We start from the raw sequence: 18,940 nt of genomic DNA, 5'->3' as shown, positions 1-18,940 counted from the left end.
TAAGTTTCATGCTTATGAGTGTGCAAAAGTACGAAAACCGTGTTTGGCAAATTTCATATTTCGATTCTTGTTTTACTCGAAAGGACCTACCAGAAAATATACATAACTTCCCAGGTATTTTTTAGTGTCGTACAGGGTTATTGGCTTAGCTCTTGTTTTACTCTTTGCTGCAACGATTACATTACAATTACTCACATTACGTGGTTTCATTCCAGAAGGGGGGGCTGTAGTCGGCGTGATTGTAACTGAAGGTGTAATGGTAAGATTTGGAAGATTGGAACGTGAATGAATTCTTTGTGAAGAATGCGAATTGCCTGAGGTCATTGTTGTTCCTCCTGGAAGAGACGAACGAGGTGGTGGAAGAACCGAAGAATTAGCGCGGCTGAATGAAGGTGATGAAGTTACCATAGTACATGGAGATGACACTGAATTGCGGCTGTATGATGTAGTGCTTAAATTTGAACCAACTAGTAATTCAGCGTGCTTTCAAAGGCTGAGAAATCGATACTTACTTTATATTTACAGTGGTGGAACGACCTTTTGATTGGTTCGACACAGTCACTATAGTTGTAGTTGTTACGCTTAATGAACTTTTAGATGTGAGAGCAGTTGGGATAAGAGTCATGGCATTGCTAGAGGAAGCTGTGTGCGTGAGGGCTAAGTTCTCCTTCATTACATGTTGCGACTGTTTAAGTTTCTTAAGCAAAACCAATTTTGTTTCTTCATTTCGCAGATCCTCCCTAAGTTTGCGCAAGCCTTTTTCCCGTTCCACAATTTCAGCAGGGGACAATTCCTTTATAGGAACGTATGATGCAGAATCTTCATCGTCTGTTTCAGAATCTATGTTTCCGTTATGTTGCCGGCCGTTTAAGCGTGCTGGTAATAAAACTATATCTGGTGCCTCTGCGTAGGACTTTGGTTCAGTTCGTGGTCTTAGAACACGTCGTTGTACTTTATTATCTTCCTGCAATACTAATTCTGTACCAATAATAGGGTAAATTAAATAAGTTTAAGCGTAAATTATAATCATTAATATGCCATTACCGTTAGTTGAAATTGTGCTGGGCAGTGACGATGTAGATATAATAGTCAGGCCTGAATTTTGCGATGCAACACGGGCGTCCCGAATACCAGATGGAGTTATAGTTAATGCTGGATCTCGACTAGAACCAAGACTTAAGTCCACTACATCATCGATATCCATTTTGGCCATGCCTTAAGAGGTGTGAGATTTGATTGAAGTTTATATGAACTACAAATAAAGAGAGAAATTTTAAAAACCAAGAAAGTAAATACTGAAGCGCTAAGCCTTAATATCTTAAGGGCTCGGCATATCAAAAGCATGCATGTCTCATGCACATTAGGTCAATATTTTACAAATCGTGCATTTTATTACTTCATAATTTAGAATCAACAAAAAAAAATTTTATAAGTTATATGCCTATACCGGCGGCCGCCGTGGAGTATTGTTTAGCAGTGCACGGTACCCCCGCGAAGGGCCTGAGTTCAAGCCCAGTTTCCGACCAATATAAAAAAAAAAAGTTTTTTCTAATAGCGGTCGCCCTTCGAGCGTATTCTGCAATGAAAAACGGCTTCTCATAAAAATACAAACGCCGCAGTGTTTCGACTATATGGAGGCAGGTGGAAATAACTCACTGAAACTTGACATGTGCTCTAGTTTTACTTAGAAATAGAGAATTATGAAATTTTTTAAAGATAAGATGAAATAATTGCCACGCCCTCTACTCTTGTGGGCGGAAACACTATTTTAATCCGATTTCGATGAAATTTAGTTTGTAGTGATTTATTTTGGAACAAATTTCCGCCATCCCTTGTTTGGTTTGCAGACAAACCGGTTTCGACATTGTGCCATCTTCAGTGACATTTTTCGTTCTGTAGTAGTTCTGTGTAATTTGTAGTCTTTATTAGAGAAACCTAAATATAAAATATGGGTAAGATTGGATCACTATAACGTCCATGACCTTTTTCTACCTGCCTCCATATAGTCGAAACACTGTGCGCCGTTCGGAGTCGGCGTAAAACTGTAGGTCCCTCCCCTTTGTTTGGGAACATCAAGGTGCACTCCATAAATCGGAGGAGAAGCTCGACCAAACACTAACATATTGTGCAAGCACCAATCTATTATTATTTTATGCCTATACCAGGATATAGTCGACAATTTTTCCCCCAGACAATTAAGGTTTCGAATTTGGATGTTGTTGTTGTTGTTGCAGCGGTATATTCAGCCCTGCCTAGTTCGACTTGTCAATCAAACGTTGTCGTCAAGCTAATTTAACGGGACACCCAGGAACTGCGCAACTCCACCTGGGATACTGTGGATAGCATAGACTCGGCGGCAAAGTTTAACCATGGCCGTCGATAGACGACAGCCGGTTCTACGTACCGGAATGACTCGGGTTTTACCCGACCAAGGGCTATGTTGTTTCGGAGATCTAACCCCGTTTAGGTCTGCGAAGTATCTCAGAAGTTGTTCGTCATAGGGCTACATTCGCTACGTTTTCTTCTACTCAGGGCTGGCATCAAGTCAAACTCAGGGCCAGAAACCTACACCTGCTGTGTATGCCAGAGACGACTACACCACAACTCCACCTCAGTCAAGTGCAATGCTTGCGAGGGGTGGAGTCACCTCAGAGTCTGCTAAGGACTACGGACACATCGGCAGTGGACCAAGTCGTTTGTGGCCCCCTGCGGCTCAAACAGAGCAGCTTCCACGGCTAACCCCAGTCCACCTGAGCAGTCCCACACAAACACCACAGCACAACAACATAACACAATAGACCACACCACAACCGCGACAGACCACAGAACACACACAACCGCACCACCACCCACACGCCGCCGCCAACAACTCTTGGTTCCTCCAACAACCTGCACGGTATGTCAGACCGGGATATTATGTAATGTGAAATCCACTTTAGGGCGTGTTCGGGTCTGCGCACCACTCGACGAAGGCCCGTGTTGCGCAGCACGATCGCAAACCTCAACCACGACGCCACCCACCACCACCACAGGACGGCAACCACCTCAGCAGCGCACACAGCCAATGGCGACACGACCACACACATCTCTCACACCCCGCATTACCACACGTCTCCCGAACCACATGAAGCTCCTTCAATTTAACTGCAACGGGCTTCAGAGCAAGACCGAGGTGATAACCGTCTTTATGGGAAAGCATGGTATACTGTTAACTGCGGTCCACGAGACGAAGTTGCACAGCAATTCGACATTGTTGAATTGTGCCGGGTACAACGTGCACCGTCGAGATCGCGAGCGAGATAATGGTGGTGACTTAGCGTTCATCACGCACCACACCGTGCAGTATCGTCTTATCGAAGCAGACATCGACCGCAGGGATACACCCTAGAATGTCAGAGCATTGCTTTCCGGTCAAGCGATGTCGAGTTCGAAATATTTAACGTGTATATACCCCCTGTCACCTGCTGCCCGGCAGAATATCACCCTGATATAGGTGCGCTCCTCAGAGGTGAAAAACGAATGGTAGTAGGTGACTTTGATGCGCACCACGATCTTTGGCACTCAAGCCTGTCAAACGATCGTAGGGGAACCGATCTGGCTGAGCAGATAGACGATTCGGCATTATGCACATTGAACGACGACGCACCCACCAGGATTATGGGCAGCTGCTGCAGCTCGCCAGACATAACAATAGTCAGCGCTAGTCTGATAAACAGCATATCATGGCGACCTATGCTGACCTTGGCATCAGACCATCTGCCCATAGTCATCTCGATCGATAAACCAACCGACTTTGCTTCCGCGGAGCATCGAACCTATATCAACTTCTCCAAAGCTGATTGGATAGCCTTCGCGGAATTTACTGAAAATACCTTCGCTGCTCTCCCCACACCAACCGACGTCCACCTTGGTTAACGTAAGTTCCGCAGGGCTGTCACCGCTGCGGCAGCTCGCTTCGTACAGGCAGGATGCATAACGGACGCATGTCCAAATTTCCCTGCCGAAGCGGCTGTTCTAGCCGATGAGCGTGACAGCCTTTGTCAGGCCGATCCCGGAGATCCCCGTATCAGGGATCTCAACGCGGAGATTCGGCAACTAGTGAACGTACATAAGCGGAAGAAGTGGGATGAACATCTGAAGACCTGTAACTTCACCTCTGGTGTGAGTAAGCTATGGTCAACCGTGAGGTCACAGTCCAATCCGACGAAGCACGACGACAGAGTCGAAATTTGTTTCGGCGACCATGCCTCGTCGGACCCGGAGCGATGCGCGAGCTACTTTAGCCGGCTATTCATACTGCATCTTCCGGTGGACAAAACCAAGCGTCGAGTGACCAGAAGGCTGCACAAACTGCCAACAAATTGTGCCCTCCTTGCTTTCACCTGCGGTGAAGTTCAGGTGGCCATCGGGAAGGCGAAAGCCTCCAAAGCCATGGGTCGCCGCGGAATATGCATGCTGATGCTGAAAATTTTGGGTCCTGCGGGAGTAGCGTACCTAACGGAGGTCCTCTATTTGTCTATGGCCACTCTCATCATCCCAGACATCTGGAAGGTGGGGAGAGTGGTCCCACTGCTCAAACCGGGGAAACCCGCCAGCAAATTGCGCAAACGTCAAAGCTGTGAAGCTGTGTTTTTCTGTGATCTGTTTAAATTTTGTGTTTTTTTAAGCTGTTTACGCTTATTAAAGTAAAAAATTAAAAAAAGTGTTAATAAACTTCTGGTGCACAAATTAAAGATAAGTAAAACATCAAAATTTCCTGTAAATTTGATTAATTTACCTTGATATTCTTAATTGCATGTACCGAGTATTTTGCTTCTTATAACATATTGTTGTTGTACAATAGTTTTTGTTTGTGCACATTGATTTTGCTCTTTTTGTCATTTCTGCTGTTTCATCATTGTCACAGCTGTTTGCGTTGTGTTTATTTGGTGTCAAATATACAGTACATTTAAAACTGTTCGCTACATAGCTTTCCAACTGATATTTACTAGCTGACTGGTTCACTGATTAATACATCCTTTTCAAAACTGTTTTGCTTCTAAAACCTAAAATTAAATATAATTTTAAACATGTCGTGTATTTACACCAATTGCCACGTTAAAAGCGACTCCTATGTGTCATGCTGGCTCTACGATGGGATTGCCCATATAAAATGTTCTGGTTTGAGCGGTAGAGTATTAGACGCTATTAAAGAGAAATTTAAGCATTACGAAAAAATGTTTAGGTCTTTCACTTGTCTCGACAACCCTCCAAACTCTGAGGATATCCGAGAAAATAAAGGTGGGCGTGTTATTAGTCCACCTAAAAAGACAGCCACGGATTCTAGTAAAAAAAATCCTCCATCCAAGTCCTTTGAACTTATTAATCTATCTTATCCATGCCCTCAGGCATTGGAGCCTACGATATCTAAAGCCATATCCACTAGGTCTACTTCTAAAAATAGTCAAACCGTTCATTTAACAGTGTTTCCATCAACATCTCAAGCTGCACTGTCTAACTTAGTTCCTCCGAATAATTCGGAGCCCCGTACATCAGACATTATTACCAAAAAGTTGGTTGTAATTCCTCCGAGAAGATCAATCTTAGTCTCTAGATTTGCTAAAGATACTTCTTCGGATGATATAAAGTCATACATATCGACTAAAATTAGAACTAAAGATGTATTTAATCGTAAATTTAATTTTAAATACGATCGCGATATTTCATCTTTTCAGCTGTGCCTGCAAATCCGTCGACTTGCCATCTCCGCTGTTTCGCGATATTTTTCGCACAAGACATACAGCTGAGCATCCAAACAGTGCTGTTATTGTACAGTTTAGTTCCCAATACGATCGCGCTCGCACTTTGTCTGCTTTCGCCAGATACAGACAAAAAACCAAAGCTGCGCTGTCTGTTAAGTTAGCAGGTTTTGGCTCTGACAGCAACTTTTTCATTTATGAGAGTCTTTCTGTTGTGAACAGAAAAATTTTGCAAGCTGGAATTAAGCTGAAAAAACTGAAAAAACTGCATAGTGTATTTTCACGGCGAGGCGAGGTGTTTGTGCGTGTGTCTGCTGGCAGTGAGCCGGTTGCTGTACCCAGTAGCACGGACTTATTCAACATAATTAGTTATAACACATAATAATGTCTAACGTATATGGTTCCTCTGTCATTATTCATATCTGTATTATTTTTATTTTTCCCTCCTCTTTGTTTTCAATCTCTGTTAAGTTTGTCGATAACCACCACTTTTCTGCTATTGATTTATTACTTGAAGTTGTCTCACCCATATGTTATTCGTATGTCGGCGGATAACTCATTTTCTAGCGTTGACGATAATAAGTCGGTACTGCTAAATATTCTTTGTAAGCAAGGCAATGGGCTAAATGTTGTACACTTCAATGCTCGTAGCCTTAATAGTGAAAAATTGGATTATGTGAGACACTTATTTGAATACTCGACTGTCGATGTGATTTGTGTATCTGAGACCTGGTTCGATGCTGAACTTCCTGATAGTTTTTATTCCATTCCAAATTACAATTTATATCGAAATGATCGCGTGGGTAAAAGAGGCGGCGGGGTAGCTGTGTATAGTAAATTATTTTTAAATGCTAAAATTGTGAGTTGCTCGTCCACGTCTGAAGTTGAGTATTTGTCTGTTTTACTGTATGATGCCAACATTAAAGTACTAGTGTCGTGTGTGTATAATTTCAATAGGTATTCTTCTTTTGAACCTTTTTTTGACGACATCTCTCAACGTCTTCTTGACTATGACCATTACGTTATCTGTGGCGATTTTAATGTTAATTTGCTTAAACATGATTCCTTATCAGCCAGGTTTATTGACTCTGTTGCATCTACTGGTATGTCCGTAGTTAACACTGTTGTGCCTACGAGATTTTCTTGTAATAATCGTCCTAGTTTATTAGATGTGTTTATTGTCCCTGAATCAACGGGTGTTCGTCTGTTTGATCAAATCTCCTTCATTTCTGACCATGACCTTATTTTTTGCAAGTTTGATTTTAAATTAACTTATGTAGTGGATGCAACGACAAAATTCAATTATCGTGATTACAAGTCAATTGATTATGACGCTTTGTTCACAGAACTAAATAACTTCCATTGGAATCATTGTTGGAATCTGGAAACTGCTGATGAGAAACTTGGCTTTTTGCAGAATAATATTTTATACTTTTTTAATAAATATGTGCCTCTTCGCCAGTTCACTTCCCGATCCTGCTTGCCTCCCAAGCAGTTGTGGTCAAATTTGAAACAGTTGGGTGTGCGCTCGGGCTCTGAGGCTCCATGCCAACTTGATGCCGATTTGCTAAATGAGTTCTTTGTATCCAAAAACTGTCCATCGGATATTGGTGCATTGACCCCAGGGAGCATACCTGTTAAGTCTCACCTGGCTGAAAATTTTAAATTCATTTCTGTCTTTGAGGACGATGTAGCTAAGTGCGTTCTTCGGATAAAATCAAATGCCGTGGGTGCAGATGATCTCCCTATTAAATTCAGTAAAATTATTTTACCATATATATATTGAGTAGTTTTACGCACACAATTAATCACTGCTTTACTACCTCTACTTTCCCTGCCGCATGGAAAGTAGCCATTGTTACACCTATAGCTAAAAAACCCGGTGCCTCTTCCCTGTGTCATTTTAGGCCTATAAGCATTTTACCGGGACTTTCCAAAGTATTCGAAAGGCTTATAGCTCAACAGGCTATGGATTTTATTGAGACGAATAAGCTGTTGAGTCGACTGCAATCTGGTTTCAGGCCCCATCATAGTTGTTCAACGGCAATTGTAAAAGTGTTAGATGATATTCGTCAACCTTTCGATCAAGGCCACCTTTCCTTGCTCTGCCTACTCGATTTTTCCAAGGCCTTCGATTCAGTTAATCACACATTGATGTGCAATAAGTTATCTAACTATTTTGGTTTTAGTGAAAGCGCAGTAAGGCTGCTTAAAGATTACTTAAGTAATAGATTCCAAAAAGTTAGGTCTGGTAATAAGCTCTCTGAGCTCGCCCCCATCTCTTCAGGCGTGCCACAAGGCTCTATTCTTGGCCCTTTACTATTTAGTATGCTCAAATGCCAATGTACATGCGTATGCAGATGACGTACAACTGTATCTCTCCAACAGAATAGGGTTGGTCGAAGACCTTAGTTATAGGCTTAATGAGGATTTGCACTCCATCTTTGAGTGGTCGAAGGAAAACCTACTTCATCTTAATGCGCAGAAGTCATATGTACTACCCATATTTAAGGAAAAAGTTGAGCATTCCGTGATTCCGCTTTTGCATATTGGTACTAGCCCACTTAAAGTAGTTGACAAAGTTACAAATCTTGGGTTTGTCATTAACTCTAAGCTAACTTGTGAGCATCATGTTAACAAAACTGTGAGCAAAATATATTATACTCTTCGATATCTTAGAATTACTTCGCAATATGTTCCTTTAGCCACTAAGAAAAAGTTGGTTCAGAGTTTAATAGTTCCACTTATTACGTATTCTGAGATAGTTTATAGCAAACTAGATTCTCACTCTAAGCACAAGTTGGACGTAGCTTTTAATTATGCCACGAGATACGTATACGGTCTGGAGAAGTTTGACCATCTTTCCTTGTTGAGAAACTCGATACTTGGCTGCGACATACAAAATTTCTTAAAAGCCAGGAACTGCATCTTTATTTTTAAACTAATTACTCTTGCGAAACCGGAATACCTACATGAAAAACTCATATTTACTAAATGCTCTCGCTCTTTAACTCTAATTGTGCCCAAGTTCAATTACTTATGCTCATCCCGACTGTTTTTCGTTAACGCTGTTAGACTTTGGAACTCCCTTCCTCAGTCGCTAAGGAGGTTATTGTCTAGAGGCAGCTTCAAGAAACTTATACTTCAGTATTTCTCTAATTAAAACTTCTTGAAAACATGGTTATCGACTCTCGCAATCTAAATTATGTTTATTCATGTTTATCTTTCTTTTTTTTCTTATAATTTCTTAATGTTTTATAATTACTTAATGCTTTAAATTATTAAATATTATATCTGTGTATTTTTTTATTGTTAAGGTATTTAATTGCTTATATTTACATCGTTGTGCAAGAAAAGATTATATCTTAATGTACTAATTACCATTAAATTAAATTAAATAAATAAATAAATAAATAAAATAAATAAAAATTGATGTAGCTTCCGAAGATTTTGATTCACTACTAAATAGTTCATTTTGGCCGACCGGGGCGTTTGTTCGCGAGTTTGAGTATAAACCTAATAAAAGTAATAATAACGTAGCTAAAACTTCTAATCTTAATTCGGATTCAACAAACTAACTCACAAGTCTAATTTAAGTATTTACTATCAAAACGTTAGAGGTTTGAATACCAAATTAACTGACTTATATTTAAAAGGTTTTGACTGCAATTATAATATTATTTCCTTGACCGAAACATGGCTCAAACCTCATATTTTTAATTCCGAAATTCTTCCAAATGAATATCAAATATACAGGAGTGACCGCGTGGGCAGAATCGGCGGTGGTGTTCTTTTTGCGGCGCATTCATCGATACCATCCGAGGAAGTTAGTCTTCCTGTCATTGAATATACCGAATTTAAATGTATACGTGTACAGGCTGAAAAAACTTATATTTATTTAGCTGTTTGCTACATCCCTCCTAATTCTGCCGTATCAGTATATATGCAGCTAGTTTCTTTACTTGAGACCGTAAATGCAATGCTTACGGCATCCGATTCTATGATTGTTTTGGGCGATTTAAATCTGCCACACATTTCATGGAACATCATTGACACCGATGTTGTACCAGTTTCATCTAGAGGTAGTTACAATGTATTTCTGGAGGAAATGGCTGAACTTTGCCTCAAACACATAAATATATGTCCAAATAAGTTTGGAAAGGTCTTGGATCTCGTTTACGTTGATGATGTTCCGAAGGCCTCTATTAATCGGTGTGATCCCCTAGTTTTGCCGGAAGATGCATACCATACTGCTCTTGAGTTAAGCTACGAAATCATAATTGAAATACATAATAATAAGTCAAGTTCAAGTACTAGATATGTTTTTGCGAAAGCAAATTTCAGGAAAATTAACAAAGAACTTTCAAAGTTATCTTGGCCAATATATAGAGATGACGTGGAGCGTAGCGTACTGTTTTCAATTTGTTTCGAAAGTATGTGCCAAAACGTAATATTGTTCATGAAGAACCAATACAATTATGATTCACTAAAGAACTTAAACAATTGAAAAATGAAAAGTCGCACTCTTTTAAACTGTATAAAAGAACGGGCTTACACAGTGATTACCTAAGGTACTCAGTTTTGCGGCATAGCTACATTGCAACTCATTGCCAACATGTTTGCTCAGTTCTTTAGGTCCAATGATTCTGTAGACTTCCCTATAAGTGGAGACTATCCGTACGAGCTTTGTCCAATCAACTTTGCTTATATGCCAGTAATATCTTCCGATGAAGTTTTACATTATATAAAAACCTTAAAAGCGTCATTTAGGCCTGGACCTGATCATATTCCGACCTGTTTTCTTAAAAACTGTGCTGAGTACATCTGCGAGCCTTTAACAACTCTATTCAATTTGTCACTTAAACATGGCGTTTTTCCGTCAGCCTGGAAGGAGTCTTTCATAATACCACTTCACAAAAACGGCAGCAGGTCCTCTATAGAAAACTATCGAGCCATAGCGAAACTCTCCGCTATCCCCAAATTATTCGAAGCAATTATTGTTAACCAGCTGACATATTCTATATCTTCTTCAATTACACAATCTCAACACGGGCTTTCAAAAGGAAAACCTACTATGACTAAATTATTGGAGTTTACAACTCAAACGGTTTTAGAGAAAATGCTCATACCGACGTAATACACACCGATTTCAGTAAAGCTTTTGACAAAGTATGTCACTCGTTACTCATTCGTAAACTCGAGCTAATCGGCTTTCAGCCCAGTCTTCTTCAATGGATCTCATCTTACCTCTCTGATAGAACACAAAGAGTTATCTATGTATATTAATAAAAATGTTGTGTTCGTATGTCACGGTCGTCAAAACTCGAGAACGGCTGAACCGATTTGAATAATTTTTTTTTTGTGTTGTTCGGTATAATACCAGAACCAATGATATCGCAAAAAATTGGAGGGTTGCCACCCATTTGAAAATTTTTAAACCCAATTATATTGATCAAATAAATAAATTATTACAATATGGGTATCAAATTAAAGAGTTTTAAGAAAGATAACTGCTGGAAATATTTTTGACGAGGGTTGCCACCTATTTGAAAATTTTAACTCAGACAAATTGATAAAATAAATGAATTATTGCCATGTGGGTGTAAAACTAAAGAGTTTTAAGAAGGCGTACAGCCGAAAATATGTTTGAAGAGTGTTGCCACCTGTTTGAAAATTTAACTAAAGTACATCGATAAAATAAATGAAATATTACATTATGGGTATCAAATTAAAGAGGTTTAAGAAAGATATCTGTTGGAAATATTTTGGAGAAGGGTTGCCACCAATTTTTAAATTTTAACTCAGTTAAATTGATAAAGTAAATTAAATATTGCTATGTGGATATCAAACTAAAGAATTTTAAGAAGGCTTACAGTCGAAAATATTTTAAAGGAGGGTTGCCACCTGTTAAAAAATTAAGCGCAATTTTATTGATAAACTAAATGATATATTACAATATAGATATTAAATTCAAGAGGTTTAAGAAAGATAGCTGCTGGAAATATTTTTGAGTAAAGTTGCCACATCTTTGAAAATTTAAACTCAGTTATTTTGATAAAATAAATGAAATACGGTAATTTGGGTATCAAACTTTAGATTTTTAAGAAGGCTTACTGCCGAAAATATGCCTGGGGAGGGTTGCCACCTGTTTGAAAATTTAACTCAATATAATTTAAATAGGTATCAAATTAAAGAGGTTGAGGAAAGAAAACTTTAGGAAATACTTTTGTGCAGGATTGCCACCTATTTGAAAATTTTAACTCAGTTATATTGATTAAACAAATGAAATATTGCAATATGGGTAGCGAACTAAAGAGTTTTTAAAAGTCCTACAGTACAAAGTTTCTTTGAAGAGGGTTGTCACCTGTTTGAAAATTTATCTCAATAATTGGTAAAATAAATGAAATGTTACAATATCGGTACCAAATTAAAGGCATTTAAAAATCTTGATTTAGAAATCTATATTTATATATATAAAAATGTTGTGTTCCTTTGTCACGGTCATCGAAACTCGAGAACCGCTGAACTGATTTGAATATTTTTTTGTATTGGTCGGTATCATAGCAGGATCATTTATATTACAAAAATAAATAATTGAATATTTCAATATTAAGGTTTACGGCCGAAAATAAATTTGAAGAGGGTTGCCACCTGTTTGAAAATTTAACTAAATTTACATAATTGATAAAATAAATGGCTTATTAAAATATAGGTATTAAATTAAGGAAGTTTAAGATAGATGACTGTTGGAAATATTTTTGAGGAGAGTTGCCACCTTTTTGAAAATTTTAACTCGAAAGCTTAGTATGTTGCACCAATGTATTTTCAATATAAAGCGATAAAATAAATAAACCAACGAAAAATTAGTCCTTTGTCAAATATGTTTGATTTATTATTATTTTTTTATGGATATGTACAAATGTAGAGCGGGTACGGACGATGTGTGGTGGCTGACGGCCGTTCCTGGTTGAATACGGGAAAATAAGTACCCGCGCTCTTTTCAATAGAATTGAGTTCAACCTCAAAGCAGTAAAACTGTTTGGAGGGGAAGTTAAAAAATAGTTAATTTGGCGGGAAAAATGTATGACAGTTTTTAATAAATACATGTGTACATTAGAGTGGTCCAAATAAATAAAGTCGGAGTTTTAATGCCGGCACACCCTAGGATTGATCTATATCGAAAAAATATACCCCTATTTTTTTTATTTTGAAATCAAAAAATATTTAGGGAGTGCTCAAAGCGTTCAAAGTTTTCCATGTATTTTATATGGAGAAAAAACAATTTTTCGTAGAAATGGTATAAAACTCTTGAAAATCAATATTTTTCGACCGGAAAACTACGGTTCTCTTCAGGAGACTAATATCCAATTGTTTATTTAACCATTTTTTATGATTAAAGATTTTTTATTGGTCCCCCCATTGCATTTTCAAGGACCCATAAAATATAGTCACAATGAAAAAATTGTTAAAGGAACAATTGGGTATTATTACCGGGAATCTCCTGATGACAAGCAAAGTCTTCCGATCGAAAAATATTGATTTTCAAGAATTCTACACTATTTCTACGAAAAGATGTTTTTTCTTCATATAAAATACACGGAAAACTTTGAGGGCTTTGAGCACTACCTAAATTATTTTTTATTTCAAAATAAAAAATATGGGTATATTTTTTTCGGTATATAACAATCCTAGCGACATTAAAAATCCGACCTTATTTTTTTACATACATTTTTGGACCACTTTAGTGTTCATGTATGCGTACATATGTACATATATTATTAAGCATTAGGGTGGACCGTTTTGGATTCATTAAATAAGTGAAATATTGCAATGTGGGTATCAAACTAAAGAGTTTTAAGAAGACTTACAATCGAAAATATGTTTGAGGAACAATATGGGTGCCAAACGAAAGGTATTTGAAAAATCTTGATTTGGAAATATTTTTTATAGGGTTATCATCTATCCAAAAGTAAAGACTGAAAATATTGAAATTAAATGAAATATTACATAACTGTTTCCAAACGAAAAGTATTTGGGAAAGCTTTACTAGGGAATTTTTTTTAAATCTTTCCACTTATCCAAAATCCGAACATTGTAAATAAATATAGAATTTACAACATCTTATCATACGAAGTGGTCATATTATCAACGAAGAGATGGTACACAAATTACTTAATGTGAAAAATTCATAAACAAGTAATTTTTAAGCAAACAACACACCGACTCCAATTCTCATATAAAAGTGTAGTGTATAGGATCACCTGGATATCGGTTGACGTGGTCCAAAGTTATGCGGTAACATACATAAAAAAAATCCGACGAATTGATAATCTTCTCCTTTTTTTTGATGTCGGCCAAAAACTACTGAAACAAATAACAAAATGATAAAAGAGTACCGAAAACAAAAAACTATCGCATGAAAGCTGTTTAAAAAATACTTAATGAAAACATAAAATTGATGACACCATTCCCTAGCATTATAAATCAGTCAACTTTTAATCGTAAGCAATTTAGTTTGGGGTCGCCAAGGCCTAATACGTATATTGCGAGTAAAGAAATTTTTAATAACATGAGATAATATTATTATGATTATGATTATCATTACTATTTTGAACTCCTATTCCCAATCAAGGATTCCCAAATTAAAGCGAAAGCAGAAGAGCATTTACGATCGCATGATGCAAATGTTAAGATAATAAGAGCTGCAGAACTGAACCATGTAGGAACATTTTTTTTACAAGGGCGTGTAGTTTCTGGCGTGTGCCGATGACATCGACATCAACGATAACAAAAATAGCGAAGTCTCTTCTGCCTTTTACAAGCTGGATAAGGAAGCAAAGCGAATGCGCCTGGTGGTAAACGAGGACAAGACGAAGTATCTCCAGTCACCGCGTTCGCGCCTTGGAACCCACGTCACTGTTGACAGTTATAATTTCGGGAAAGTGGAAAATTTCATTTACTAGGGAACCAGCACTATCACCGATAAAAATATCAGCATGGAAAACCCACGCAGAATTACTCTTGCCAACAGGTGCTGCTTTGGACTGAGTAGGCAATTGGGGAGTAAAGTCCTTTCCCGACGTACAAAACCCGCACTCTATAAGTCACTCGTCATGCCCGAGCTGTTAGAAGCAGAAGCTTGGACAATGACAACATTTTATGAGGCGGCTCTTGGAGTATTCGAGAGCAAGATCTTACGGAAGATATACAGGCTTCTACGCATGGGCGACGGGGGTTACCGTAGACGATGGAACGATGAGTTGTATGAGCTTTACAACTAAATGTACATAGTGCAGCGAATGAATATAGAGCGGCTCCGCTGGCTTAGATATGTCGTTCAATAGGAACCGAAGTTTCAGGTGTAAAAGAATTCAACTCGCAAGCCGATGGTGGTAGCAGACGAATAGGAAGCACAGATGGCAATGGAGAGACCAAGTTGGCACAGAGAGAAATGACTGGCGTTCTTTGTGGAGCTCGGCCAAAATGGCTTAGGCGGTTACAAAGCCAAAGTAGAAGAAGGAATATGCAAATGATAAATGACGGAGTTGGGGGACCATTTTCTTGGATGCGCCAGGAGGAACTAGGAAAATATTCCTTATCAGATGGATTCTGGCAACGGTTCGATCAAAAAATTACATTACCTTAGCCATCGCTTCGTCTGAAATTGCTGCGACATTATTACCAGGTTCAAACATTGCCAATTCAGCTCTTTAGCTGCCATTGAACATATAAATCATCGAAACTCCCACGTGCAATATTTCCAGACCATCCGGTATGAAAAAAGTTTACCAAAAAATTTAATTCATTGTTTGGGATGAGTGCACCATGGCACATAAAAAAATCGTTTGAGGCTTTTGATCCATTGTTGCGGGATTTGCGTGGAAACGTTCAACCATTCGGGATATTGCTCGCAGGAGATTTTACGAAAACATTGTCTGTAGTTTCTCGATTAACACGAGAGATAAATGCTTGCGTGAAATAGTCAACATTGCGACAAGACGAACATACATACACTGCAGCTGAAGTATTCGTGCGACAATAACTGGACATTGGGAACGCAAAGCTGACAGTCAATGAGGGATTAAGACGAATTTTATGGCCTGATAATTTTTGTAAATTAGAAACATCGAAAGGAGAACTGATCGAAAGAATGTTTCTTTATTAAGAAAATTAATTTTAGGAATCACGATTGGCTCAGTGAACGGGCTATTCTTGCTGCGAAGAATAAGGAGGTCTATCAACTAAATAATAGTGGTATTGACAACAGTCGTTGCTTGAGCTGATCAGCTCTTTTACTAGACTGCCGGACCACTTGCTCACTGTAGTGAATACCACTAATGTTATTCAATCCAGCATTCAACGTGAGGAAATAGCATATACGTCGATAGACACCGTTGTGGAAAAAGACCATCCAACGAAATTTTTGAACTCGATTGATCTTCCAGGGAGACCTCACATACTGAAATTGAAAATAGGTTTGACAGTTATCATGTTGCGGAATATTAATCAGCGAAAACTCTGCAATGGAATGCGACTCGCAGTTAAGAAATTGATGAAGAACGTAATGTAAGAAAAGATTTTAACGTGGCCTTTCAAAGGTGAAGAATTCCCATGATTCCATTTAATGATGATGATTCAATTCAAAAGATTTGAATTCCCAATTCGATTGACATTCGGAATCACTATCAATAATGCTCCAGGTCGAACTTTGGAAAAGTATGGTTTAGATTTAGATGCGGATTGCTTCTCAGATGTTGCGTGTTCCTGTGTCGGCAAACCAGATATCCTTGATATCTATGCAGAGAATGGAAAAATAACAAATATTGTGTGCACACGAGTACTTATTACATAACCAACAGTCACCGACTATCATTCAAAGCGAACAGACGTCTTTCCTCTCGCAGTGATTGGTTGTGCTTACTTGTGTGTTAACATTCCGTTAATCGCGTAATCTACTTTGTGCTCATATTTGTTTTTCTTCGACTAATTAATATTGTGCCAAACCACGTGATAGATACCAAACTACTTACATTTTAGTTCTGTTATCATGGCCCCGGGGCCCCCGGATAGGTCGCCAAATAGATTCTCTGCTTTAGCAGATTTTCTAGACATCCCAACCAAAAAGAAAAGAAAACCTAACTCAAATACCGACATTTTCCCAAAACTTACTCTAAAGCGTAATGCCACACCTAATCTTAAATTTATATTAATTTCTTCACCAGACAACAACGTGTCACTTTCTAAACTCAGTCCATTTGCTATCAAAAAATGCATTGAAGCCGTTTCAACCGAAGTCGACTCCATATCCCAACTCCGCGACGGCAATCTTCTTGTGCTAACGCGCCACCCGCAAGTCGCAGAGAAATTCTTGAAAATAAAAACCTTTTCTAACCTATGTCTAGTAAACGTCAAACTTCATGATACCTTAAACTCCGTAAAAGGTGTTATGTATGCCCCTTGCTTAAAGCACGTGGACGAAGAGGAAATAATCAATGAAATGAAAGACCAACACGTCACAGGCGTCTACAAATTTTCCAAGATAATAAAAGGCGAACGAACAATTACTGGCCAAATGGTCCTTACTTTCGATCTATACCGTCTCCCTGAGGTGCAACCCTACATCCCCAGCCCAATGAGATGTAAAAGATGCCAAAAATTGGGGCATACCATCAAACGTTGTGAACGCAACCCGATGTGCTTCATCTGCAACCTTCCTCCACACGACCCAGAAGATTGCACTAGAATCCAATGCGCTAACTGTGAGGAAGAACATCCTTCCTCTGATAAGAACTGCAGTAAGTTTAAAGAGGCCAAAGAAATTCTGAAAATCCAAACCTAGGAAAAATGCAGTGTGGGCGAAGCCCGACGAAAATACAAAAGCACTGTACGCCTCCCCCCACTTCGCGGCCCTTATTCAGACATAGTCAGGGAAAATGAAACTAACCCTTCTTCAAATGCAGTATCATAACAGAAGCAACCACATTAGTAGTACCTCAAAACCAACAAAAAGAACAACCACCTAAAGAACAACCACTTAAACAACAACAACCAACAACGCCAACTTTAGCCTGGCATCAGAAAATCCAAATCCAGTTGCGCTACCTAGCTCAACTAGTCAAACCAACCAAACAACAATGTCACCAGTATCTCTTTTTACCCAAAACCTCCTAAAAAACAATGATTATTTTATAAAAAGCGTGGAAAATCTCGACAATCCTACACATCTCTCTGCAGACGACCTTCAGCATTAATATTTATATTCTCTCCTTGTAAAGTCACCTTTCAAACGTGGAGAATCTTTCTTTTTTCATCATGAACCTGAATATTCTACAATGGAATATGAAAGGTTATTACAATAACTTCGCAGAATTACAAATTCTGATCAAGCAACACAACCCAAGTATAATCTCAATACAAGAAACACACTGTAGCTTCAATTCTACAACAACTTTTCCAAACAATTACACTAACTACTTTACAAACACTACAACTAACACAACATCCAAGCAGGGTGTTGGTATGATGATAAAAAACCACATTCCGCATAAAAGGATTAACATCAACTCTCCTCTTCAGGTTGTTATAATAGAAGTTGAATTAAACATCAAATTCACGGTAGCGTCCCTATATCTACCGCCTAGTCAGCAATTTAGTAGTAGGGATCTTACAGATATTTTCTGCGCAATAAACACTCCGCTAATAGTACTTGGCGACTTCAATGGATGGAGCCATTTATGGGGATCAAGCACCACCAACCACCGCGGACTCACTATTGAAAATGCTTTAAGAATGTCTGACCTATGCGTCTTGAATGATGGTAGGCCGACTCATTTTCCACCCATTCCACCTTCTCCCACGTTGACATCTCCCTATGCTCATTTCCTTTAATAACATGGCAAATTCTCGATGACCTCCACCATAGTGACCACTTTCCCATAATTTTGAAGTTTACACATAATCCTAACACCCCTCAACGAACAAAGGTTCCTCCAAAATTCCTATTGGACTTCGCCGACTGGCCAAAATATTCCAATCATGTCGACATTGAGCTTGAACAAAGAGCAAAATCGAGATCGCCAAACGTAGAGGCTGCAAACATATCCAAAGCAATCCGCTCCGCCGCCAACCTTCATATTCCACAAGCGTCTAATTCTCCTAGAACCCATGTTCCATGGGGGGAATAAAGACCTTTCTATCCTCAG

General features: G+C 38.7%; 1 protein-coding gene across 3 annotated transcripts in view; it reads right to left on the bottom strand.

Moving 5' to 3' along the window:
• LOC118738635 (transcriptional repressor p66-alpha) overlaps positions 1-4,899 on the bottom strand; it is a 396,748-nt gene extending 391,849 nt beyond the window's left edge. For all 3 annotated transcript variants that reach the window (XM_036469540.1, XM_036469543.1, XM_036469542.1), the window contains exons 1-4: positions 4,778-4,899; positions 1,045-1,252; positions 513-978; positions 196-451 (exon numbers count right to left, since the gene is read on the bottom strand). In XM_036469540.1, coding sequence (XP_036325433.1) covers positions 196-451; positions 513-978; positions 1,045-1,213 — 891 coding nt within the window. In that variant the 5' untranslated portion in view covers positions 1,214-1,252; positions 4,778-4,899. The remainder of the gene's footprint in view (positions 1-195; positions 452-512; positions 979-1,044; positions 1,253-4,777) is intronic.
• Between the last annotated feature and the right edge of the window lie 14,041 nt (positions 4,900-18,940).

Source organism: Rhagoletis pomonella, unplaced genomic scaffold, assembly GCF_013731165.1.
Source record: "Rhagoletis pomonella isolate Grant_MI unplaced genomic scaffold, Rhpom_1.0 Rhpom_scaffold_00005, whole genome shotgun sequence".
NCBI lineage: Eukaryota > Metazoa > Arthropoda > Insecta > Diptera > Tephritidae > Rhagoletis > Rhagoletis pomonella.
This window is presented reverse-complemented; position numbering and strand designations above follow the sequence as displayed.